This window comes from Diabrotica virgifera, chromosome 1 (assembly GCF_917563875.1).
Source record: "Diabrotica virgifera virgifera chromosome 1, PGI_DIABVI_V3a".
In the NCBI taxonomy this organism is placed as follows: Eukaryota; Metazoa; Arthropoda; class Insecta; order Coleoptera; family Chrysomelidae; genus Diabrotica; species Diabrotica virgifera.
In genome coordinates this window covers 3,064,917-3,090,919 of record NC_065443.1, presented here as the reverse complement: position 1 = coordinate 3,090,919, position 26,003 = coordinate 3,064,917, and the positions used below count along the sequence as shown (strand labels likewise).

At 34.9% G+C, this 26,003-nt stretch overlaps 1 protein-coding gene across 4 annotated transcripts in view; it reads left to right on the top strand.

Annotated features, from left to right (window-relative positions):
• LOC114328011 (NPC intracellular cholesterol transporter 1) overlaps positions 1–26,003 on the top strand; it is a 121,650-nt gene that overhangs the window by 77,619 nt on the left and 18,028 nt on the right. For all 4 annotated transcript variants that reach the window (XM_050653805.1, XM_050653827.1, XM_050653812.1 and 1 more), the window contains exons 9-13: positions 4,240–4,658; positions 8,421–8,832; positions 13,298–13,842; positions 15,784–16,161; positions 20,834–21,280. In XM_050653805.1, coding sequence (XP_050509762.1) covers positions 4,240–4,658; positions 8,421–8,832; positions 13,298–13,842; positions 15,784–16,161; positions 20,834–21,280 — 2,201 coding nt within the window. The remainder of the gene's footprint in view (positions 1–4,239; positions 4,659–8,420; positions 8,833–13,297; positions 13,843–15,783; positions 16,162–20,833; positions 21,281–26,003) is intronic.

Below are 26,003 nucleotides of genomic sequence, written 5' to 3'. Positions count from 1 at the left end.
AAGTAAAAGGTCTTCATTTTTTTCTTTACAAAATAGCTTGAGGAGATACTCACATTTGGCTTTAGTTTTAATAGCATTAACACACCATATTACTGAATGTAGTACTTCATTTAGAACAGACGAGATGTTTTTAGCTACCAAGTTTTCCCTGTGAATAACACAATGCACAAGAATCATTTCTGGATTAGCATCTTTCATCAATTTTTAGCAGCAATTTTTCTTGTAGTCTTCCAGATGTTATATTTTTCATTGGTATATCATTGTCATCAGTTTTTAACTTATTATATATTTAGATTATTAGACATGTTTGAAGGTAGTGGCACTTTCTAATCTTTTATAGAACAACATTTCTTCAGCAAAATGCCCTTTATCAATATATCTCACGTAATTCACGTAAGTAACCAATACTACCTACTATTCAAAAAGGTTTGAGAGACAGTGAGGCAGTATTGGTTACTTACGTGAATTACGTGAGATATATTGATAAAGGGCATTTTGCTGAAGAAATGTTGTTCTGTAAAAGATTAGAAAGTGCCACTACCTCCAAAAAAAAGGTTCTCCGACAGATTGCAGTAATTACCGTACAGTAGCGTTGATATCTCATGCGAGCAAAGTACTTCTAACAATAATCAATGAAAGATTAAAATCCATTCTCTTACCGCAAATTCCACAAGAACAATGCGGATTCGTCCCAGGTAAGGGAACAAGAGAACACATTCTTAATATTCGTCAAATTATCGAAAAATCTCGAGAGTTTTTAGACATAGAAACATATTTGTGCTTTGTTGACTACTCCAAGGCCTTCGATAACGTAAAATGGGATAAAATGTGGCATATACTTGGAGAAATGGGTACGCCAGAACATCTAATCTATCTATTGCAAGCACTTTATAACACCGATAATGTAAGAGTTAATAGTGGTTTCGAAAAACTTCAAATTAAAATCTGGAGTGCGGCAGGGATGTATAATATCCCCCATTCCATTCAATATACAGAGTGGGCCAAACAAAAGTATCCACCTCGATATTTGGCAGTATTTATTAGATTTTAAGAAAATAAAAAAATAGGTCAATTTTTGAACCAAGGGAGACACATGTTTACGGTACAAACATCTGTCATTTGTCAACTCTCTCCCTTCCACTTCCCCCATCCCGTATTTTTAAATAGGGAATAGGGATCGTGTGATAGCTCATTTGAAAGGTTATTCAATTCTCTATTCAGTAATATCAACATTGACATAAACATTTATAATACAGGGGGTCCAAGAAAAATTATTTTAAATTTAATTAATTGACACAAAAAGAAGAATATATCTAATTTATTTAACTCAAAAAACATACTGCTGACAGAAAACATAAAAAAATGTTTATTTGATAAATAAACATTGTTTGTTGCTTAAATTTAATATTCAACCTACCAAGAGGCAGATGGGTGGAAGCTTGAACATTGAAATTGAGCGAAAAACAGTGTCTATTTATCAAAAAAACATTTTTTTTCTGTTTTGTGACAGCAGTAGAATGTATTTTGAATTAAATAAATTACATACATTCTTCTTTTTGTGTCAATTAATTAAATTCAAAATTATTTTTCTTAGACACCTTGTATAAATGTTTATGTAAATGTTGATATTAATGAATAGAGAATTGAATAACCTTTCAAATGAGCTATCACACGACCCCTATTGCCTATTTAAAAATAAGTGGTGGGGGAAGTGGAAGGGAGGGAGTTGACAAATGACAGATGCTTGTATCGTAAAAATGTGTCCCCCTTAGATCAAAAATTGACCTGTTTTTTTTTATTTCCTTAAAATCTAATAAATACTGCCAAATATCGAGGTGGATACTTTTGTTTGGCCCACTCTGTATATAGTGAACACATTATGCGTCAAGTTTTTGAGGAATGGCAAGGTGGAGCAACGATAGGAGGAAGAAAAATAACTTACTAATGAAGTAAAAACCTCACATGTAGGTAGGTGGTATATAATTTATTAAAAAAAACGTTTGTGATTTTATCCATCTTGGATCATTTTTAGAAAAAAATTTTTAATAAATTATATACCACCTACCTACATGTGAGGTTTTTACTTCATTAGTAAGTTTTTATTATGGTATACAGCCAATGAGAGGAATCTTTTCCTTTATATTTTGAAGAAAAATAAAAAACCTACGTTATGCGGATGACACTGTTATATTGGCGTCTTCACCAGAAGAACTGGAAGAAATTATGAATAGGCTAAGAACGGTGAGTACAGAATATGGTTTGAAAATAAATATACAGAAAACCAAAGTACTGATCATCGATAGAATCAGAAACAACCAACCGGAGATCAGAAACTTGGCAGGTTACGAAGTGGTCAGACCATTTAATTACTTAGGCTCCGTTATTACTAACAGTGGAGGATGCGAAGACGAGAACGAGATCCGTAGGCGCATCATAATGGCCAGACCGGCAACAGCCAAATTCGCAAAAATATGGAAGAATACTGACATTACAAAAAACACAAAATTACGCCTTGTTCGAGCGTTAATATTTCCTATCGCCACCTACGCTTCAGAGACTTGGATCATCAAAAAAGCAGTTTCAAAACGTATAATGGCATTTGAAATGTGGGTCTACCGGAGAATGTTGCGTATACCTTGGACCGCATATCGCACAAATAATTCAATAGGCGAACTTAACATAAAAACTAGACTCAGCACAACTATCAACCAAAATATACTGAGATATTTTGGACATATAACTAGAAGAAGAGAAGGCATGGAACGAATGATAGTTGAAGGCAACGTATAGGACAGAAGATCCAGAGGAAGATCTCCATTACGATGGTCGGACCAACTAAGAGACATGACTGGTTACTCGTTCTCCGAAGCAAAACAACACGCACAGGAGAGAGAGGATTGGATAGAAATAGTCAAACGAATTACATGACGCCACTACATCCTTACGAAGGAGAACAGATAGAGGAGGAGGAAATCTCTCAAAGTTTGTTCATCCATTTGCACTGAGAAATGTCTTGTTTTCAGCTTTTCAACAAGTTGTTTTTCAATATCTTCATTCATTTTGTCTGTTCTTCTTATAATAGTATTGTTACCGAGTGGCATAGCTTTTACATATCTGTCATCTTTTTCAAGAGCCGTTTTAAGAAACGGTGATGATATTGACGGTTTCAATTTTTCCTATAGTATGATATCCAGTTTTAGCAATGAATAAAGAAATTTGATAATTAGTCTCAAGAACACGATTATTAGTTATAAGTATGAGCAGAAGGTTATCTTCTTCTTAGGGTGCCTGTCCGTTCCGAACGTTGGCGATCATTCTGGCTATGATGACTTTGTTAGTTGCTATACGGAATAGTTGTGGTGAGGTCTTTCTATACCATGCTCTCAGGTTAGCAAGCCAGGATATTCTTCTTCGTCCTGGGGCCCTTTTTCCTTCAATTTTACCTTGTAAAATGCACTAGAGTACCTCGTATCTGCCTTGATTTCTCATTATATGCCCTAAGTACTGCAGCTTACGGCCCTTCACGATGTTGACTAAATCTGCGGTTGTGTTCATCCTCCGTAGTACTTCTTCATTGGTGACTTTGTCTGTCCATGGTTTCAGGATCCTTCTGTACAACCATAGCTCAAAAGCTTGAAGTTTCGATAGAGTTTCCGCCTTCAAGGTCCACGTTTCTACTCCGTATAAAAGCACTGAGTGCACGTAACATATAAGGAGCCTTATCTTTGCTTTTAGAGTGATGTCATGGCTCTTGAACTCAGAGCTCATAGTCAAGAATGCACTCTTTGCCTTTCCGATGCGACATTTAATCTCTTGAGTATTGTCCCACGACTCATTGATTATAGTGCCCAAATAGTTGTATTGTGAGACACGTTCAATTCTCATTTGGTTCACATACAGATTTACTCCAGTTATGTTTTGCTTGCTGATGATCATTAGCTTGATTTTGCTGGTGTTTATATTGAGTCCATATTATGTTCTACTTGTTTCCGTTATTTTATTCATTAAGTTTTGCAGCCCTTCTATGGTATTGGAAAACACTATTGTATCATCTGCATATCGCAGGTTACTGAGCTTGACTCCATTTATTGAGATGCCTTCATCAATATCTTTTAGAGCCTCTTCAAAAATGTGCTCTTCAGAAGGTTATACTAGTTATAAATGACACTAAAACTCATATTAAGATCTTACTGCATTTATTATTGTTGATTCACGTTTCAATAATGTTTTAATTTACAGATCTCCCTATGACTGTCTCGCACCGTACGGAGGCATAGTTGATCCAGCAATAGCCCTAGGAGGCTTTTTGGAACCAGGAGAGACCTTGGCCAAACACCCGGATTATAAAAAAGCTAACACTGTCATACTAACGTTCATCGTTAACAATCACCATAACAAAAGTATGTTATCTCAAGCTTTACAATGGGAGGAAAAATTCGTTGACTTTATGAAAAATTGGACAGCGACGGAAAAGCCTGAATATATGGATATCGCGTTTACTTCAGAGAGATCCATCGAAGATGAGCTAGAGAGAGAAAGTCAATCTGACGTTGTAACTATTCTCATTTCCTACATGATTATGTTTGCCTACATCGCTATCTCTTTGGGACAAATAAATAATTGGTCTAGGCTTTTAGTGGACAGTAAAATAACTCTAGGTATGTATGATTGACGATATTTTCAATTCTAACAATAAAACACTCAAAACTTTGGGTTTTCAATGCTTCCATAAAATTTATTACAAATTAATTTCACTACAGCCGTTTCGGCAGAGTGCATTTCCCAAGTGATGTGTTTTTACTATGTGTCTACACTTCATAGTCTTTAACTGGATAAATTGAGAAGAGGAGAGTTTTTTTTTCTTTCCTTATTGGCTTTGGATTACTTGATCCATTCAGCCACGATAGATACTAAATTACTGTTTGTATTTTATAATATAAATATTAAGAGGAGAGTTGTTTGTCTAAAGTTTGTCATTCAGAATTATATCTGTATTTTTTAGTTATTAATTTCCGTAGATTGTAATTCCGTAAATAACTTAAGGCCTCTATTTTGAAAGTGAAGATCTTAAAATTGGTCATTAAAAGAATGATTATGATCTAGAATGTGAAGTGCGTACGTAGTTTTTTGTTTTTCTATTACTGAAAGCTTTTTGTGTTCTGCTATACGTTTGTTTAACTTTTTACCAGTTTGGCCGATGTAAGTTTTTGGCCTTTACGCCCTTCTTTTTTATGTATTTAGTTATTTTAGTAGGTATTTTGCCTTTATATGTAATTGAGCAGATAGTACTAATTTCTGGGCTTTCTTATGCTAACTTCAGGGCTTTCTTATGCAGATTTTGGTTTAAAATTTCGTTTATCATTTGCCAGTTGTATCCATTATTTCTCCATCTATGTAACATACTATGGTAGGTTGCCAATTTATGTTAGGTAGGATGGGATAATGAATTGTGTATAAAAGTCTGATAGTTTTTAAATCTAGAAAATGTATGTGAGTATGGAGAGAATATTAATGTTTGACATAGGTCAAACTCGTAGAACCTTTAACAAACGTATAGTAGAACACAAAGGGGTTTTCAATAATAGAAAAACAGATTCTACTTACGCACTTCACCTTATTGAGGCCGTGCAAGTTCGGAAGAGCGACACCTAGTGTCATAGCTCAGCAACATTTGTAGCACTTTTAATTATATTGGCTAATTATATTAGTCCTGGTTACTGGATAACTGTCAAGGCCATAACCCAAAAAATAATAAGAAAAAGTAAGATTGAGGCTATGTTATTAAAAGGTAAACATTGTATGTAGTCAAAATACAATTAATTAAATTCACTCTAATATTTGCATATCATATCAATATTGTGGAGCAACATTAATGCCCGATTTCATAATGACAACCTAAAATACGCTTAACTAAGATTCATTTTAGACTAAAGTACATAAAGTTACTTACTTCTGCTTCATTATGATGGAAATCTACTTTTCTGTTTGTATTAATTTGTGCTTAGAAGTTGGAAACGAATAGAACTTAAATTGACAATTTTTTGTTGTAGTTTTACTATTTATAACACAGCATTTGCGAAATACCATTTTTTTTTTCAATGACAGTAGGTATGAAATATGTCAATATGACAATTTCAATTGACAATATGAATTATTTAAGAAAGTTACAAGATTTCTCCGCTACTCGTGCACGATCGTTTCTCGTATTCTCTCCAAGTACTTGCACACAGCGAATAGATCATAATCATGATTTTAATGACCAATTTCAAATTGTTCATATTGAAAGTGAAGGCCTTAAGCTATCCTTATTAGAATATATGGAAATTAATAAATTAAAAAATACAGATATAATTCTAAATGACCAAAAGTAAAAGTCAAAGTTTTCATCCTAATAAAAATATTTTTAAAAGATATTTAATTGAAAACTTATTGGAGCATTTTCCTGGTAACATCTCAATGGCTTCTAAAAATTGCAAGCCAGATAGATGCTGAAGCGAAGAAGACAAGAGGGAATTGTAAAATTTGCAATTCACGACCCCGTCTGTTCAGCGTAGTAAATTCCAACGGAAAATGGACTCCTTATGATGTTACTCAAAGGAGTAATACTAATATATAATAAAAATGTATACCATTTTTATTCAGTTGCAATGCGAAGCCAAAGCCGTAAGTTTAAATAGGGTCGAAAAAATAAAGTCGAAAATTTAAACTTAGGGCAGAGATAGCAACCTATGCATTCTCTGAGGAGCCACTAAAAAGGGGCGAAATCGTCGATAAGAGTGCTGTTTGCACTCTCTGAACTATGTAAAAATTAACAGTTTTAGCTTCTCATTGCAATTGAATAAAAATGCTACAGTCCTTTTCATGAGCATTTTTCAGTGCGTCACAAATGATAGAAAAAAAGGTAAGTCCGTGATAATCGTGACCAGACACCTCGTAACGCGACAGTTCGTAACGGCGACAGTTCCTAACTATACAAATTCGTAACGGACAATTCGTAACGTCCAAATTGAATTATTTAATTCTGTTTATTTTTGTTAACGTGGAAACTAACTGCTATTACAGTTATAATTGAAATTATGTTTATCAATTTAACGAATCAGTACGGGGATAAACATGTTTAACACATTTTATATTTCGTGTTTCAGTGTATAATAAAAGTCTTCAAACACAAACAAATATTTAAATACATACAACCTTTTAACAATATTTTTAAAAGTTTATTCCTCTTATTGTTCCTTAAATTTGCATATGTATAGACAAAGGTATAATGAAGTACTTAATTCCTGAAATCTTTAATCTGACAACCGTCTTTAGACATTCCAAACTTTTTAAATAAACATTTTGTAAAGAAAAGATTATAATTACCTGTTATTATACTAAGCCTTGTGATTGGTAATAGCTTTTAGGCATTCAATCAACGGTTATAGTTGATAAAAGGGATGGCTTGTAATACTTTAATACTTGGTTTAAATACTTTTATTATATTCTGAAACACGAAATATGAAATGCCTTAAAAATGTTTATCCTGATACTGATTCGTTAAATTTATAAACATAGTTCCATTTATCACTGTAATAACAGTTAGTTTCCACGTTAACAACAATAAACAGAATAATTCAATTTGGACGTTACGAATTTGTATAGTTACGAACTGTCGCTGTTACGAATTGTTTGTTACCAACTGTCCGGTTACGAACTGTCTCGTTACGAGATGTCATGGAACCCGTGATAATACACATTTATGACATTTATTCTAACATGACATTTTAGTTAAATCTGACAGTTGTCACATTTTATTTATAATTTGGCATGAAAACAAATCAATTGTGTTTATTGCATTTATGAAATGGTATTTTCTTTGATTTGTATAGTCTTAAAAATGGTACAGATTATATTCGTAGATATATAATTCGTAAATACTTTTTTCGATTATAGCGCCATCTATCGACAACTAGAATAACTAGAATAAATGTTATAAATGGGCGCGAGAGGTTTCCCCAACACGACTCTACCTTTCTCAGAGTCTACAAGAAGTGTACGGTAAATTGAAGCTGTAATTACAAAGAAAGAAATATATATGTTTTTGTACTCACTTTATAACGCTTAAAGAATTACGGGATCTGCATTTCAATGCATATTTTTGTTAAATTCTCGTATCAAAGTTACGCGTGAAGTTAGTCGTATTAATGACAGTTGGGGAAACATCCGCGACCCGTTATAAATGTCTGTAATCATAGACGTTTTTTGTCACATAAATTTAATGCGTTAGAAAGAAATCGAAAAACTGTGACGCACTGAAAAATGCTCATGAAAAGGACTCTATACATATTTATTAAAGAAAAAAGTATTCAGGGTTTTATTGTTAGATAAAATAAACTTACATCAAATAACAGTAACTATATTTTTGATTTTTTTGTTAGGTCTTGGTGGAGTTTTTATCGTACTAGCATCAGTGGTGTCATCAGTTGGTATATTCGGTTACATCGGAGTCCCAGCCACCCTTATCATCATCGAAGTGATCCCCTTCTTGGTGCTGGCCGTAGGAGTGGATAACATCTTTATTTTAGTACAAACTCACCAGAGAGACAGCAGGAAACCTAACGAAACTCACGCAGAACATATCGGCAGGACTCTAGGGCATGTTGGACCGTCGATGCTGTTGACCAGCGTTTCGGAAAGTTGCTGCTTCTTCTTGGGAAGTTTGTCTGATATGCCAGCTGTTAAAGCTTTCGCTTTGTACGCTGGTATGGCGTTGTTGTTCGATTTCTTGCTCCAGATCACTTGTTTTGTCAGTTTGATGAGCTTGGACATTATAAGGCAGTCTGCCAATAGGTAAGAATATACTTAAGGCCATCGGTACATAATTCGCAAATATTTTAAGGCTATCCTTACTTTTTTTGTCTTTACACGGCAAATTACGTGTAGTAAAATTCACACTGGTATGGATTTGTAAACATTACTAGAATGTCATTCTACTTGAAAATGTCATCATTAACTTAAGGAGATGGCTTTTGATGGAATGTTCTTGGATAACTGTTATTTGTATAATTGCAAATTATTAATTCAGTTAATAGATGTGATAATTTTTTCACTAACTATGTATTCAGTGATTGTAATAATTTATATGTACAACAAAAACTAATACTCAATCGAGAAAAGAGGAAAAGTGTTAAAGTGATTTTTTAATAACATATTGTTACTATGGAACGCTTACAATTTTGAATATCTTTAACAACAAAATACTTGGATCACAGAATATATATTATCCTGATGTATTCTCTGCTTGGATCTTCCACAAATAATACTTAAATCAATTATTTATCAAATACACTATATATCAATATTATTTAATCAACAACTCAAAATATTCTCGATGCCATGTCAAATATTTAAAATTGCCACTGATTATCACTGTCTGACTGACAATATTCTATTCGACTGAGTGCGTTGTAAGACAAAGATAGATTTGGAAAATATTACCACGGATATTGTGTTCAATTTTTTTTCGAATCCTGAAAAAACCAATTAATATTTTTAAAAAAATTTAAACGCAGAATGAAATACTAAATTATTACCAAGGGCCGAAAGTCCCTTAGAATAAATAAAAACTTTATTTTGAATGAGATATTTGAAATTAAAAATCACACTACATTTTCTCTTAGTTTTTCACCCCTGTAACTTATTAAAATAAACATTATAGAAGTTCTCAGGGACTTTCGGCCCTCGCTAATAACGTAATCTTTCATCCTGCGTTTAATTTTTTCAAAAATACTTATTAGTTTTCTCAGGATTCGAAAAAAATTAATCCCCATTTGAATAGCATTGCAGCCGAAAATACGTAAACATCCCCTTAAGTTACAGTTTCATCTTACGTGTAAAAGCAGTCATAATCAACAAAAAAAAAACGTCCGATAGCTTAAACACACATACATAATCGTTCCTCTTTTACTTTTAGGTGTTAAGAGAGATGCGTCTAGCTTTTGATGAATTTTTCTCCATTCTTTTCTCTTCCTCGCCATTTGTGTTGCTTCTTGCCAAGATTTGCCCTTATTTTGTAATATCTCTAATATGTCGCTGTTCCACTCTTTTATTGGTCTACCTCTTCTGCTCTTCTCTATTGGTTTTGCTGTCCACACTCTTTTCCTTTGCCTGTTACTCCCATTCGTGTTGTATGACCGAACCATGCTAATTGTTCCCCTTTATTGTGCGGAGAAAAGGTATATTTTTAAGTAAACTTTCTTATTTCTTCATTTTTGAGTATGTCTGTGCTTCTTGTCCCTATCGTTTCTATTCGTTACTATTCTCTACTATTTTTTCATTTATTGGTTCTAGCTTTAGGTTTTGTCAGATTGTTTCGTTTCGTATTTTGTCTGCCCTCTTTCTCTTTCCTATTTTTCTCGGGAACCTCATTTTCATAGCATTGGCTCTGGATTTTTGTCTCCTCCTCAATGTCTATGTCTTGCTGCTATACATGATTGTTGGTCTAACTACTGATCTAACGACTGCCATTTTTTACTTTCTCCGTTATCTCTTTTTTTTTTCAAAAATGTTGTTTTCATAGTGTTAAAAAAGTGTCCTGTTCGTCCCATTCTCTTGCTTATTTCCATGTCTTGTTTACCATTTGATTCAATTATTTTATAGTTTGTAAATATTTTTAAACCCTTTAAAACTACCCTCTAAATCAGAATTTGTATAAAAAATATTTGTAACTTTAAATTAGGTAATGATGTATTTTGTAGTAATTTAAACTTTATTTTATGTTTGCAATTTAGTTTATTAAGCATTTAATATTTTCAACCCTTGTAAACTACCCCTACAAAGACATTTATTAGATCATTCACTCGCTGTAAAATATTGCAAAGCCTGTGAATTTTAAACAACCGCTTGGGTTGACATGAAATTTGGCATTCACATAGCTAATAAGTCAAAGAAAAAAGTTATATAGTACCGATGTGTGCTTTTGCAGGGGAGGTGAGTTTCAACCCTTCTCGGGGGTGAAAAAATATAGGTCCAAAATAAGTCCGGAAATGGATATTCTGACTAATTTTAAGCAACTTTTGTTCTGTAGAGTTTTTTCGCGAAGTCAACATTTTTCGCGAGTGAATATGTTCATTTTTCAACAAAAGAACCACGTTGTTAGACGGTTTTTCTCAAATAACTCAAAAAGTAAGTATTTTATCGAAAACATATTCCGAGCAGAAATGTAGATTATGAAAAACTGAAAAAATCTGTATGTATGAAGTTTGGAGACCTAGTAGAACCAGAGTTGGAGCTAATGAAGTTCCAAGATACGGGGTGTTGAGATTTCTCTTACAAAGTGAAGATTTATTGATTGCTCTAAAACCGGTTGAGATATGCAAATGAAATTTGGTGGGTTTTAAGAGGTAGTTATTACGTATTTATTGACAGACTTACTATTAAGAATTGTATATTCACCATTAGCCGCATACGGTTACTAGTCTGAATTAAAAAAAAATAGTACACTACTGAGGTATTTCAAATTAAAAAGCATTTTTGAGTTACTTATTTAATTTATGACAGAAAATATATCTTCTGTTTTTTTCATACGATGCGCCTTTTTCACGAAAAAAAAAATAAAATACTTATATCAACGCTTAAAAAGTATTCGACATAAGTTTCAATATGGTTTTTTAACGATAACTTCTGTAATTTTCAAGATATTTCATTGTTCCAATGCTTATTTTGTGGGGAATTGTAAGTGCTAAAAGTATTCAGAAGCTGGACTTTCTGGAGGTCTTTGATTTTTAAAGCATGCGATTCAAAGAGCTTAGAAAACTGCTTCTCACACTTACGTGCAAACTTAAAATATAAATCTCTCACTCAGTGTTTACCATAGAGACATTGAAAAAACTGAATACGTTTTAGTATAAAAAATACTACATTTTAGTATTGATATATATTTTTTAGATTTCTTTTAGTTTTCAAGTAATTTTGGAAAAATGGAAAACATTTATAAAATATCAAAAAATAATTTAATACTAAATTGAAATTTTTTTCAAACCTAAGCACTTTAAACTGGTTAAAATTTCAGAACGCGTAGTCAGGCTATAAATAAACCTAATTGTGTGTGGAATAATGTTAATTTTTATTTTTGTGGAAAATTCACCAATTTAAGTAATTATTTTTTTGATTTTTCAACGACATAATCGTTTTGTTTTTGTAATAACTCAGCCATTTTTTATCCAAATCACTTTTATCATAGCACCTTTTAAAGGTATCAGTAAAATATTTAAAAGATGTCTTTATAATTTTTTTCTAAAAATCTTTATTTCTTGCGTTATTTAATGATAAAATGTTTGATTCAAGGTTAATTCGAAAAAACCCCGATTTTAAGTAGGCTGTAACTTAGGTTGTGTTATTGCTATAATAATTTAAAGAACACCACTCCATTCACCAATGTAATAGGTTTCTTTTTGATTATAATGACTTTTTCGTAGAAATGCATAATTTTAGACATATTTTTGAAAATCCACTCAAAACCGTGTATTTTTCATGTAGGAAATCATCAATTTCGATCGTGAATAACTTGCTAAATATCAATTTACCGAAAAAGTCGTATATAAGATTTTTTACTCAGAATTGAAATATCTATCAATTTCCGAGGTTATTTTGAGGTTAAATATTTCCACCACCGAGAAGGGGTGGTACCCACCCCCAGAGCAAAAGCACACATCGGCACAATATCACTTTTTTCTTTGACATATTATGTATATGTATGCCAATTTCAAGTCTATCCAAGCGGTTCTTTAAAATTTACTGCAAAAACCGTCAAAGAATGGACTATACACAAACATGATTGTTTATAGTCAAATAAATAGGTGACATTGATTTCACAATGTAGGGCACTCGTTTCGAGAACGCCCTAGTCGTCAGCTATTTTGATATTATGAGTATTTCATGGTCGATTCGGTGTCGGCAATCATAATAACAATTACGAGTTTATTTATAGATACGGAGAAAGTAAATCAGAGATCATTCATTAATCATTCATTATTTAGACATCAAGTAGTTAGAATATAGACTTTGCCCACCAACTCATTACTGATATATTTAGTGTGGTAAATAAATACATGATTGATAAATAGTGTTTTACAAGTCAACTTCCTCGTCGGGGGTAAACAACCCCAACCACCATATGGCGATCCTGCCAGGATTAATCATTATAATAATAATTATTATTACAGTTTCTCTTCTCTTCTTATTTAAATTAATATTGTAAGTGTGTGTAAGTAATAACCTACCATGTAATAAACTATTTTATAACGCTTGTTTGCAGGTTTGACATATTCTGTTTCCTTCGAGCTTCGAAGATAAACGAACCTAACTCAACGGGTGGTCAAGAAGGTCTCCTCTACTCCTTCTTCAAATATCTTTATGTACCAACATTAATGAACAAAGCTGTCAGATGTGCTGTGGTGATTTTGTTCTTCGGATGGCTGTGTTCTTCAATAGCTGTAGTTCCTTATATCGAAATTGGTCTAGATCAGGAGCTGTCCATGCCCGAAGATAGTTTTGTGTTGAAATATTTCAAGTACCTGAATGAATATTTAAGTATGGGACCCCCAGTATACTTTGTAGTAAAAGGAGGACTTAACTACAGTGACGTCAAAGCTCAGAACCTGATATGTACTGGTAGATACTGCAAGAGTAATTCCGTGGTTGCTCAAATATATGCCGCTAGTAAAGATCCAGAAGATACATACATTGCCAAACCTTCTTCTAGTTGGATAGACGACTACTTTGACTGGGCAGAAAATGATAAATGCTGCAAAAAATATGCCAACGATAGCAGCTTTTGTCCGCATAATACTAAAGGCTTTGGTAAGTAGAAAAAGTTTTTTTCAATTTATGATACGTTTCAATTTATACTTCTTCTTTTTGTGTAGACATGACTGTCTGTTTTTCAATTTGCCTCTAGTAAGTTGTCGTTCCATCGTTTTCGTGGTCTTCCCACTGATCGTCTTCCTATTGGGGAACCATCTCTCGCTGTCCTGACTATCCTATTTGTTGTCATTTGGCTTTTATGATCATTCCATGCTACTCTTCTAGTTCTTACTCAGTCCTTAATGTCCTCCACTTTACACATCCGTCGTATATCTGTACTTCTAGCTCTGTCCCATATTGACTTACCATAGATTTTAGCATCCTTTTTGTCCTCTCTGTGGCAGGTTGTGTTTCTGCTACGTATGCCATTATTGGTCTGATTACTGTTTTGTAAATTCTCCCTTTAATTTCTTTTCCGATATTTTTATTTTTCCATATTGTGTCATTCAGGCAACCTGCGGCTCTGTTTGCTTTGCTAGATGATAGTGCAGCTTAAATTCTTGCACGAGTTGGATTTTCTAAGCACGCAAACCAAGATATTTTCGCAAGATCTTCCATAAAGTGAATGGATACTAGTACAAGGTCTCTGTGGATGCGTATTATCATTTACAGTAAACGTTCCATGGTTAATCGAATTAATTGCTCTGATGAACGATTATGTTGACAGTTGACACAGATACGTGTTTTGAAGAAAACGATGATTTTCAAAATAAATTTGCACAGTTTGGAAGTGTTGTTCAGGCCTCAGTCTATTCATGCTGAAATGCCAAATAGGTCTGGATCCCGCGTACCAAAAAAAGTTAATTAATAGCAAGCTGAAAATGTCGATGGTTAAACTGCAAAACCCCGTAAGTCGACTTTTGGTCAATTATGACTTTTATACGTTTTTGGTTTATTCTTTTATATATCTTTTAAACTACGGAAGCTTATAAGTCAATATTTAAATTTAATGGTACTAGCGACATCTACAAAAACCTCATAAGTAAGATTTTAAGTTGAAAAACCTCGTAAGTTGCATTTTTATGAGACAATACCTCGTAAGTTTAATGATAGTTTAAGATTTTAAATTTTTGTTAATAGCCTAAGGGTGTCTAGTCGGACAAACTTTGATGTACGGGACCACTGGAACAGGAAAAGTTTTAATTGTGGGACAGGTTAAAGATTTGAAACGTCAGACTACGAAAACGCCCCATGTATTTTGTCGGATAGAACTTCCAATTGATTGGTTGCCCTTTCATTAAACTCTCATCGAAAAATCAGACTGCTATTTGTCACCAACGTAATTCCAGTTATTTGACATGTTCTACGTGAAGGACCTATTGAAATGCCTAATTGGTGATAAATAGCAGTCTGATTTTTGCATGAGAGTTAATGAAAGGGTAACACATCAATTGGAGGCTCTGTCCGACAAAATACATGTAAAGTTTTCGTAGTCTGACGTTCCAATTTTTTAAATTGTTCCACAATTAAAACTTCCCCTGTTCCAGTGTTCCCGTACATCAAAATTTTGATCAACTAGACACCATTAAGCTATTAACAAATTTTTAGCTTGCTATTAATCAACTTTTTTTTGGTACGCGGGATCCAGACCTAAAACCAAACATATATCACTCGACAGATGTCAAAATGACTGCCAGTTAAAAAGATACCTCTAAAAACCATTGACATATTAAGCGTAGACTTGGCATACTCACCAAAAAAGCGTAACGCGGAAACAGCATGGAAACAGTCGATCGGTGGTCTATCTATCTCCTTTAACCAAACGATCCCGCGCATGTGACTGACAAAGATGGCTAGACCACTCAGTCCTATGTCGACTTTACACCCCGATGCAGAGTGGCATATCCCTAGCCAAGTCTATCCTTAACGTGTCTATGCTAAAAACCCCCTATACTTCATTCCTATGAATTTATGGTTACAGTAAATTGTTATTTTCAGTGTGCAAAATGTGCAACATCAAATTCCAAGGGGTGGAAAACCGACCGGTGCCAGAAGATTTTCAACGCTACGTGTCGTTCTTCTTAAGGGACAATCCAGATGAAAATTGCCCTAAAGGAGGTCACGCCGCTTACGGTCAAGGAGTAAACTATAAGACCAATGCTACCACCAAGCTATCTACCGTTGGAGCTTCCTATTTCATGACTTACCATACAATTTTGAAGTCTTCGGAGGATTATTACGAAAGCATGAGATCATCGAGAAAGATAGCAGCCAATCTCACAGATACCATTGGCGTTGAAGTGTTTCCCTACTCAGTGTTTTATGTGTTCTACGAGCAGTATTTGACGATGTGGTCGGACACTCTTTTCAGTGTTGGTAAGTAGTAAAAAATATGTTTAAGTGGGTGAATATGGTTTAAAAATTATGAAATTTTTGATTTTTTTATTATTTTAAATGAAAGTACTTAACTTCAAGAATACTATATTGAGAGGCTATTGAATATCCACCTTCGACTCACATTGCAGCAGCTTCGCGCCAGCGCACTTGAGCGAGTGAGAAACATTTAACAGCTGTTTCCGTTCTCTTTCGTAAATTACTCCGCGATTCAAAAACATATTCCGGTGTGCATTACTTAACGATTTGACAGATAAAAAGAAATTGAAAATAAAAGTTGTCAATAAACTGTAAACGCGTTTTTCTCAAAACTGTTTTTTTCAAAGGCCGTGGACATTGTAAATCAAAAACTACCCAACCAATCCACCTGACATTTTCTATAGATTTTCTTTAAACATTTCGTAAGGTAACGCTATCGAGATATTTTTGTTTTATGCTTATTTTTTGTTTATCAATAATAAACATACATCTAGGAAATTAAATTCCTGTTGCTGGCTGCATCCCATAAATCACAAAAAATAGTAAATTCCTTTGTAAAAGGAGTAGTTAAAAAATCCCTAAAAAGAGTTACATCACGGAACATAACGTTTCCGGAATACTAATTCCATCATCAGTGTTTAATTACAGTAATGTACATGTCTGGAGCCACCAAAATGTTAGGGGAAAAAACCCTTTGAATGTTATAAAGTTTTAAAATTAAATTAAGAATTACAGTGATATACTCAAAATACTATAGCACTGCAAAGCACTAGGTACAAATGGAAGAAAATAAAAGTATTATCAGGTACAATTCCTTTCTTTTTATGGTTCACCAAATGGAAATATTCAGCTCAGTTATTCAGTGGTATGAATAAAAACGGAGTATAAACTCACGAGTACGTTCTCCTGAGTATGAGCATAAGTATAAGTTTATACTCTATTTCATACGAATAAAAATGTAATGATGTGATGACTTTCTACTCACAGCACATAAGAATAGATGGAGTAGATACTCCAACATTTGGAGTATAAACTACATTCTCCTTTTTATTCATACGAGTAATTACGTCGATTGTATGTGAGTTTTTATAGAAGAAGCACTGTTTGATCAAGTATGGACTGGTTAATCTTCACTCCCATAAACTTTACTTAACTGTCACTGAAGACAGAATTTTTACTTGACTTTGAATGGAAATTGATGATACTGGGGGATAATCCCCCAATACCTGGCGAAATAGCCAGTACCGGCCTCCTCAGTAGCTGAACCGGAATTAATAATATGATTGACGAAATCTCAGATCCATCCTCACCACCGGACAGATCTCCACTGATCTTAATACTATCTCCAAGTTGTCAATTTGATTTAATTTCGCTCTCGGCGAATTATGAATAAACAAACACATCAATTTCACTAGTGACGGCTCCTAATATAAACAAAATATTGTTTTTTGCTTATTCTAATTGAAGAGACACTAATGCCTGGTTGCACCAACAAATTTTAAGCTCCAGCTAGCCCAGCTCAGCTTACAAATAGGGTCGCCTTAAATATCACTTACGTTGCACAATAATTTTACTACCGTACTAAAACTACTAATTTACCGACTTCTCCCCCATTATTCCCCCAAACCGGACGTTCAAAATAGTGTAACTTTTTACTGAACAATATGTTTACCATATAGAACAATTTGGTGTTGGAGGAAAACTTTTACTTTGGATGTTTGGGTTAGGCCTTTTTTTGGACGAATTATACTATACTACCTCCGTAACTTTGGAACCGTTCATTTTAGAAGGATTATGCATGGGCCTTTTTTATTTCAAATTTAATGTAGAACATTTTTGTATAGAAGGTTGTTCGTGCTAAACCGCATAGTTTTAGAAATATTGACGAAAAACGTAAAAAACTACGAATTTACCGATTTCTCCCCCCTCCCCCCCTAAACCCGACGCTCAAAATGGTGTGACTTTTTTCTGAACATTACGTGGACCATATAGAACAATTTGGTGTTAGAGGATAATTTTCACTTTGGATGTCTGGGTTTGGGTCTAGTTATACCATACTAACTATATTTAATTAATACTAAACAATTTGAATTCATTATACCTAAATAAATTACACAGAAATCAGTTAAAATATTAATGCACTGCCTTAATTTGTTTGAATTTAAACTATTTTAAATAATTATTACAAAATAATGTCTCATTTGACGTTATATTTACGCAGTCACGGAGTTCCACTAAACCTACTTCATTCGACGTATCTTGTCGAGTCTGGACATGAAACAAAACAGCAGACGTGCCTGGAAGCTGTTTCGGAATCTTGGCAACGATCCCGCTGCTCCGGCAGTCAACATGACAGAAGTCACACCCGATCAGATAGCCCATCATCTTCTAATGAACGGTAAGACGACATCAAGAAAGAACAAGGTGAGAGCTCAACGGAATATCGACGAAGAAAGAGATGTTCTAGGTACCTCTTTTTGTCTAGAGGAGATGAGAGGCGCGATCTATCAAATGAAAGATAATAAAGCGGCTGGCCTGGACGACATACGAACAGAGCAAATAAAGAACTTTGGACTAAAAACCGTAGAGTGGCTCGTAAAAATGATGAATTGCTGCATCCGTACATTACAAATCCCCAAAATCTGGAGAAAAGCTAGAGTGGTAGCCCTCTTAAAACCAGGGAAGGATCCGGCGGATACAAAGAGTTTTAGACCTGTATCTCTCTCTTGTGCCACCTTTTCAAGGCCTTTGAAAGAATGATACTGAACCGGATCGCAGAATATGTGGAGACTAAAATTATTCCAGAACAAGCAGGATTCAGGCCCGGAAAGTGCTGCTGCAGTCAAATTCTTAATCTCACCCAACATATTGAAGATGGTTTTGAACGGAAGGAAATAACAGGAGTAGCGTTCATAGACCTAACTGCCGCCTATGATACAGTTAACCATCAACGGCTACTCGCAAAACTCTACGAAACTACAAAGGATTTCCGACTAACAAGGTTAGTGAAATGTCTCCTCCAGAATAGACGCTTCTACGTAACGCTCCAGTCCAAGAACAGTCGGTGGAGGGACCAAAAAAATGGGCTACCACAGGGAAGTGTCCTCGCGCCGATTCTATACAACATATACACCAACGACCAACCCATACACCAACAAACAAGGCAATTTATTTACGCTGATGATACAGCGGTGGCAGCTCAGGGAAGAACCTTCAATGAAGTCGAAGTGAAACTGACAGATGCCCTGGGAGACTTAGCTCTATACTATGATAAAAACCATCTGAAACCCAATCCCACAAAAACCCAGGTATGTGCTTTCCACCTGAGAAACAAGCATGCCCGAAGGTCGCTGGAGGTGGAATGGCGTGGTCAGATGCTGGAACACAACAAGACGCCAAAATACCTTGGCGTCCGTCTGGATAGAACTCTGTCTTACCGATACCACTGTCAAGATGTCAAGAAGAAAGTAAGTGCCAGAAATAATATCATCCGCAAGCTAACTAATACAAAATGGGGAGCACAACCACACACTCTCCGCACTTCTGCCTTGGCATTATGTTTTTCGGCCGCGGAGTTTGGAGCACCAGTATGGGCAAACTCCGCTCACGCAAAGAACGTCGACGTGGCTCTAAATGAAACGGTCCGTATAATATCGGGTTGCCTGAAACCGACACCTATCGAAGAGGTATACCCCATTGCTGGAATTGCTCCACCACCTATCAGGAGGAAGGTCACGTCAGAGATAGAACGGAAAAAGCAGGAGACGGACCGAAGACACCCCTTATATGACCACCAAACTCAGCCAAGCAGACTAAGATCTCGGAAAAGCTTCCTGAAAACATCAAGATCCATCCCCGAAGCGCCAGAGACGCGCCGAATACACCTATGGCAAGCGTCAGCTACCGCGACACATTTTCCTCCCTCGGAGGAAATGGCTGCTGGACACAATTTACCGTATCCGACTTGGAAAGCGCTAAACAGACTAAGAACCGGCGTTTCACGTTGTGCTAGTAACCTGAAAAAATGGGGATACCAGGAGGACGATACCTGCGACTGTGGCGCGGTTCAGACCAGCCGGCATCTACTATCATGCACAGAGATGAGAGAGACCTGCACAGAACAAGACTTAATTATAGCAAATGACAGGGCCATCTATGTGGCCAACCATTGGAAATACATAATTTAAAGTTGTTGGTGTTCCGGACACGGAAAGTAAAGTAAGTCGAGGTTGCTAAATCCTTATTGGTTAATTGATAATTATAAAATGTTTATTAAGAATAAAATTGTAAAATAAAACAGTTGTAACGTCCATAATTTCTATTCTATAGGTAAATATAATAATTGTCTCATAGGTTATATATTTGTCTAAACTTTAACCACGGATGTAAACAGAATATGACGTTACTCAGAATGAGGTAGTCCACTGTGCAGAAAAGAACTTTCCGGCGCAGAAACGTCACTTTTCTGCACACTAATGTCAAATATCTTATACTGTGAGAAAATATCAAGTTTGCTAACATAAAACTGTGCAGAAAAGTGCATTTTGAATAGTGGTAGAAAAAAATTTTTATGATATACAGGATTACAGCTTTCTAAATTAAATGAAATTTCAAAATGATTTTTGAATCGTTAACTATTATTTTTGATTTTGATTATATATTTTGTTATTTTAAGGTATAAGTTTGCTGGCCATATTCGTCGTGACATTCTTCCTGATGGGTTTCGACATATTTTCCAGCATCGTAGTAATAATTACAATTACGATGATCCTAGTGAACCTGGGAGGCCTCATGTACTGGTGGCACATCACTCTAAACGCAGTTTCCCTGGTCAATTTAGTAATGGCAGTAGGAATCTCAGTAGAGTTTTGCTCCCATCTGGTCCATAGCTTCTCCATGTCTATGAAGCCCACTAGATTGGAGAGAGCTGCTGATGCTCTCACAACGATGGGCAGTTCAGTGTTTTCGGGTATTACGCTGACGAAGTTCGGTGGTATTATCGTGCTGTACTTCGCCAAATCGCAGATCTTTCAAGTCTTCTACTTCAGGATGTACTTGGGAATCGTCTTGTTGGGAGCCGCTCACGGGCTCATATTCTTGCCAGTTTTACTTAGTTTTATAGGTAAGTGTAATAAATGATTGTGTTTTTATGGCATAAATTGAGGCAACGAAGTTAAAATTGTTAGCTTTACTAGTTTAAATTGTGTTGATATGTAAAAATAAAAATATTTATTTTTACATATGTAAAAATAAAAATATTTATTTTTACATTTCAAATTTAACCCAAATTGGTTTGTAAAACCCATCAAACTCAACCATTAACTTTATCCTTTTTTGTAACTCACTCATCTATCTAAGCATTCTCATTTCCGCCACATGCATTCGTTGTTCCTCTCTCTTTTTCATTGCCCAATATTGAGTTCCGTACATCATAGCCGGTCTTATCGCTGTTTTATAGAATTTTCCCTTCAGCTTTATTGGATTTCTTTCTGTCATATAACACACCACTCTCTTCCTTCCTACGTTTAAGTTTTAAACCTTTTTCCTGGAACAGTGAAGAGCTGGTTTTCACTGTTCCAGTTTTATTCTAAGTCACTTTCACCATTTCCTTCTAACACTACATCATCAATATACCCTCCCTCGTATCTTTTGAACGGTTATACCTATGATAGTAAAATTTGGAGGGAGGAAATAAACGGACGTAAGCTTCTTAACTAGTCATGACAGGTGACGTAATTATGACAGATAACTTTACAGCGCCACTGTGACAGATAATTTTAAATGGGACCTTATGGCAAGTGATACCTCGTTTGAAAGGTATTGAAAATATCTATTCAGCTATACTAATTTTGTTTGAGTTTAAGCTAATGTTGATGAATAAATTAAATAAATATAAAATTGTAGTTTCGCATTTAATTAATAAAAATTCAAAATTCCGCATATGATTACTTGTCAAAAAGGTTGACGTTTACGTAAAAACTACTAGAGAATTGAAAAACGTCAACTTTTTTCACAAAAAAAACCATAGGCGGACATTTGAATTTTTATTAATTAAATGCGAAACTACAATATTATATTTATTTAATTTATTCACCAAAATCAAAATCAACTATAACCCAAAAAAATAGTATGACTGAATAGGTATTTTGAATACCTTTCAAACGAGGTTGTTGAGATAATACTATCACAACATGACAATAGGACGTTCATATAGGACGTCCTAGACAAAGAGAGAGACTGTAGTTACTATAGATGCTGGTTCTAAATTAAGTGTGAGGTTATCTACCTGTACCTGTAATCAAAGGTGAGAGGGTTTCTAGAACTATGGTGCAAAAGAGTTTGTACGAAGGATACTAAATAATTTATTGTACAGAAACACAAAAACTGGGAAATAACAATAATACATATAAAAAAGAATCAAAACAAATAAGCATTCTCAAATAAAACAAAACTACTAATATACTACTATATTACTTACTAGTATGAGTCTTTTGAAATGTCTGTGTGTGCGCACTATACTGTCTATCAACACATCCGCTGGTACCAAATTTCTGGCTGTGGAAGTACGGGAACGGCAACGTTGCAGTTGGTGATAATAGCAAAATAATAGCTATCACAGGTGATGCGAACTGGAACACTTGTTCGCACAAAAAAGAGGCACTATTGACACTCGATTGCTGCATAATAAAGCTGCTCGATTGCTGCTCAAACTAAGACACAATGTTTTTCAGCGTAACTGCTTGCTCACACTCTGAGCACTACGAGCAACGGGGTGTTGCTCCGAGGTCTTTGAGAAAGTCTGGCAACGGGGTTGTTGCTCGAATCTTGGTTGAGATCACACTGACTTAAAAAGGCGATTTGCCCTGGTCCATCCATGGGACCAAGAGGGATGCGCGGGATGCATTGAGGTCTCGAAGAGAAAGTTTTCCCGAACCCGTGTCCCGAACCATTTATGTCTTTTGAGTTGAGGCACACACACATAACTAAACACTAACTTGTCCTTTGTACATATTTGCACTGTTGACAGTGTTGCATTCAAAAATGGAGTTAGATTGTAAAAATATTTTAAACTATTTTTCATGTTCGAATAATTATTCGAACAGAGGTATCACTTGCCATAGGGTCCCATTTAAAATTATCGGTCACAGTTGATCTGTAACGTCATCTGTCACTATTACGTCACCTGTCATGACTAGTTAAGAAGCTTACGTCCGTTTATTTCCTTCCTCCAAATTTCACTATTATAGGTATAACCATGTATAACCGTTCAAGAGATACGAGGGAGGTACAGACTTTTGACTGGCACAGAATCTCTCGAGGAATTCTTATCATATGCTTTCTCAAGATCAATAAATACCATATGAGCGTTTGAATCTTTATTCCTGTATTTTTATTTGTCAGTGGAATAAATTAATTTTATATCAATATCAGTTGTAGACGTTAATGATATATTAGTTAATTTTATAATAGCGAAAATTCGGGATATAAAAAATATTTAATTTTTAACTTTTTTTTCAATTTTATCAGATACAGTTTTCTACTCATTCTTATATGAATATGTTTTAAAAACGTTTAAAAAGCATTTTCGTGTTATAATATTGACTAGCATGTGAGACAAATATCGAGAAGACAATTAAAATTACTCTGTAGGGTGATATTGAGCAGTTTGGTGGTACAAACTGTTGAATACCACGGAATTACTTGGACTCCAGTCATCAGAGCTTAGCTTTGCTGAGCATGTCAATTTTGGGACCCCAACAAAGATGCAAAAAAGTTTGTTACTCCTAAAGTTTGCCGGACTTCCTCCTAAAAACCCCTTCCTAGAGGGGAAATTCCTTACGAGGCCCTTCTTGGCTTTTTTTTTAACCTTTTTAGCACTTTTTGGGTAGAAAGAACCATTCCTTCAGAAACAAGCCGGTTGCTTCAAGCGTGTTTCTAAGCGAACAGTTCATTATACACAGAAAGCGCTAGTAAACATTTTTATTAAAAATTATCTCGGCTACATTTTTTGTTTGAAACATTTTTTACGGCATACAGATGCTTGGTAAATCGATGTTTTTGTTTTCTCCCATATGAGGGGGGTTTAGAGGGGAAATCCGGTGGTAACACTGGTCGGTGTGACAAACCTTTTTGCAACTTTTTTCAGCGTGTTCGTATGATTTTTATGCTGGGGCCACAGTAACGTTAACGTCTAACGTCCATTATCGTATTAATTAACACACCAAAAATGATGAATAAACTGCTCGTTAAAGTGACTTTCCACACTTATTTTAGCGCGTAGTCAGTAGAAAACGAATCAGCGAAAAGTCGAAGCTGCTACGCTGTTATATTCGTATATAGGTTTAAGACAACTATGCATGGCATCAAATGCAAACTAGCTTGTTTTATATACCTCATTCGTTCCCATACCAGATTTTAACGATTTTTTATATTCATTTAAATGGGTCCTATAGTATCCCATAAGTGTGTATTTTTTCTTTTTCAAATCTTCTATTGTCGCTGGAAAAGATAATGATTGCACAATTCGATGCCAAGCGTCACCATGAACACCACGATTTTTATGTGATTTTCGTAGAATAGTATCTATGTAACCTATTTCACAAAACAAATTACTCTGCTGCGCCTCAACAGTGCAAGTGTAGCCACAACAACGCGATAAGTAATGGAGTGACTCCTTTGTAGTGTCGAAAGAAACCGACACCCGATCTATCGCCTAACGTTTAACGGCATTCATAATGGCATTAACAAATTAGCGAGACAAGTCGTGGACACACCTAACGCGTTAGTCAAATAACGCGTTGATTAACGGCATTAGACGTTACTGTGGCCCCAGCATTAGAGATTCAGTGGCATTTGTCGTCTCTGATGCCTGGACTACTCTAGTAAGTAGGGGTATCGGTTAAATAATTATATTTTTGGCTTAATTCTTGTTCTACTCATCTGTTATCTTCTACTTTAGGTGAAGGTTATTTTAAAGTTTAATTTTATTGTTTTTATTGGTTTTAAAATTTATTTTTTTTTGTTTTTATTGGTTTTAAAATTTGAAAAAATTAAAACAAAATACATTTGAACTTTGAAAAATATATAGAATCGAATAAAAAAAGGTATGGTGCATTAGAAATGAAAAAAAAAATAGTCAGTTTATGCTGAGCTTATGTGGGTAAACGTGACAAGACATCTCGCAACAGTGACAGTTCGTAACCCACAAATAGTAACGGACAATTGACGCCCTGCACATACAAATATTGTATGCAAAATGTATTTTTGTATAAATTAAGTATTACTAAATTTGCTAAAAAAAAAAATTACAATGTTTTCGTTAGAACTGACGCCGTTACGAAGTTTCCGTTACCATTTGTCGGGTTACAACCTGTCGCGTTACGAGATGTCATGGAACGCCGTGGGTAAACCGCTCGCCTGTATATATCGCTTAAGTTGGATTTAGGACATCTGGGCGTCGCTGTTTCGGCGGGGCCATTTGGGCGTCGGGCCAAGTGGACGTTAGCCGTTTCGGCGTCGTAATTAATTAGGAACGTTAAAGGTTACTTCGGTCAGTTTAATAATTAATAAAAAGTTGATTCTGGATTTTACGTTTCTAAGGTTACTGATGTTGCCATGGTCACTTTAAAACGCGATTTTATGCTGAGTTATCAGAAGATGCGAGGATTTCAGACCCGGAATCGTACTTCAGGGTTAATACATATTATTGCTGTTTGGATATATTGATTTCTTAAACCAAACAAAGGTTTTAAACGACCAAAGTCTCTGTGACTTGAGTAATAAATATTTGAAGTATTGCAACCCAAATGTTCCAAATGAAATTATAAAAGAGTAAGTCGAAATAC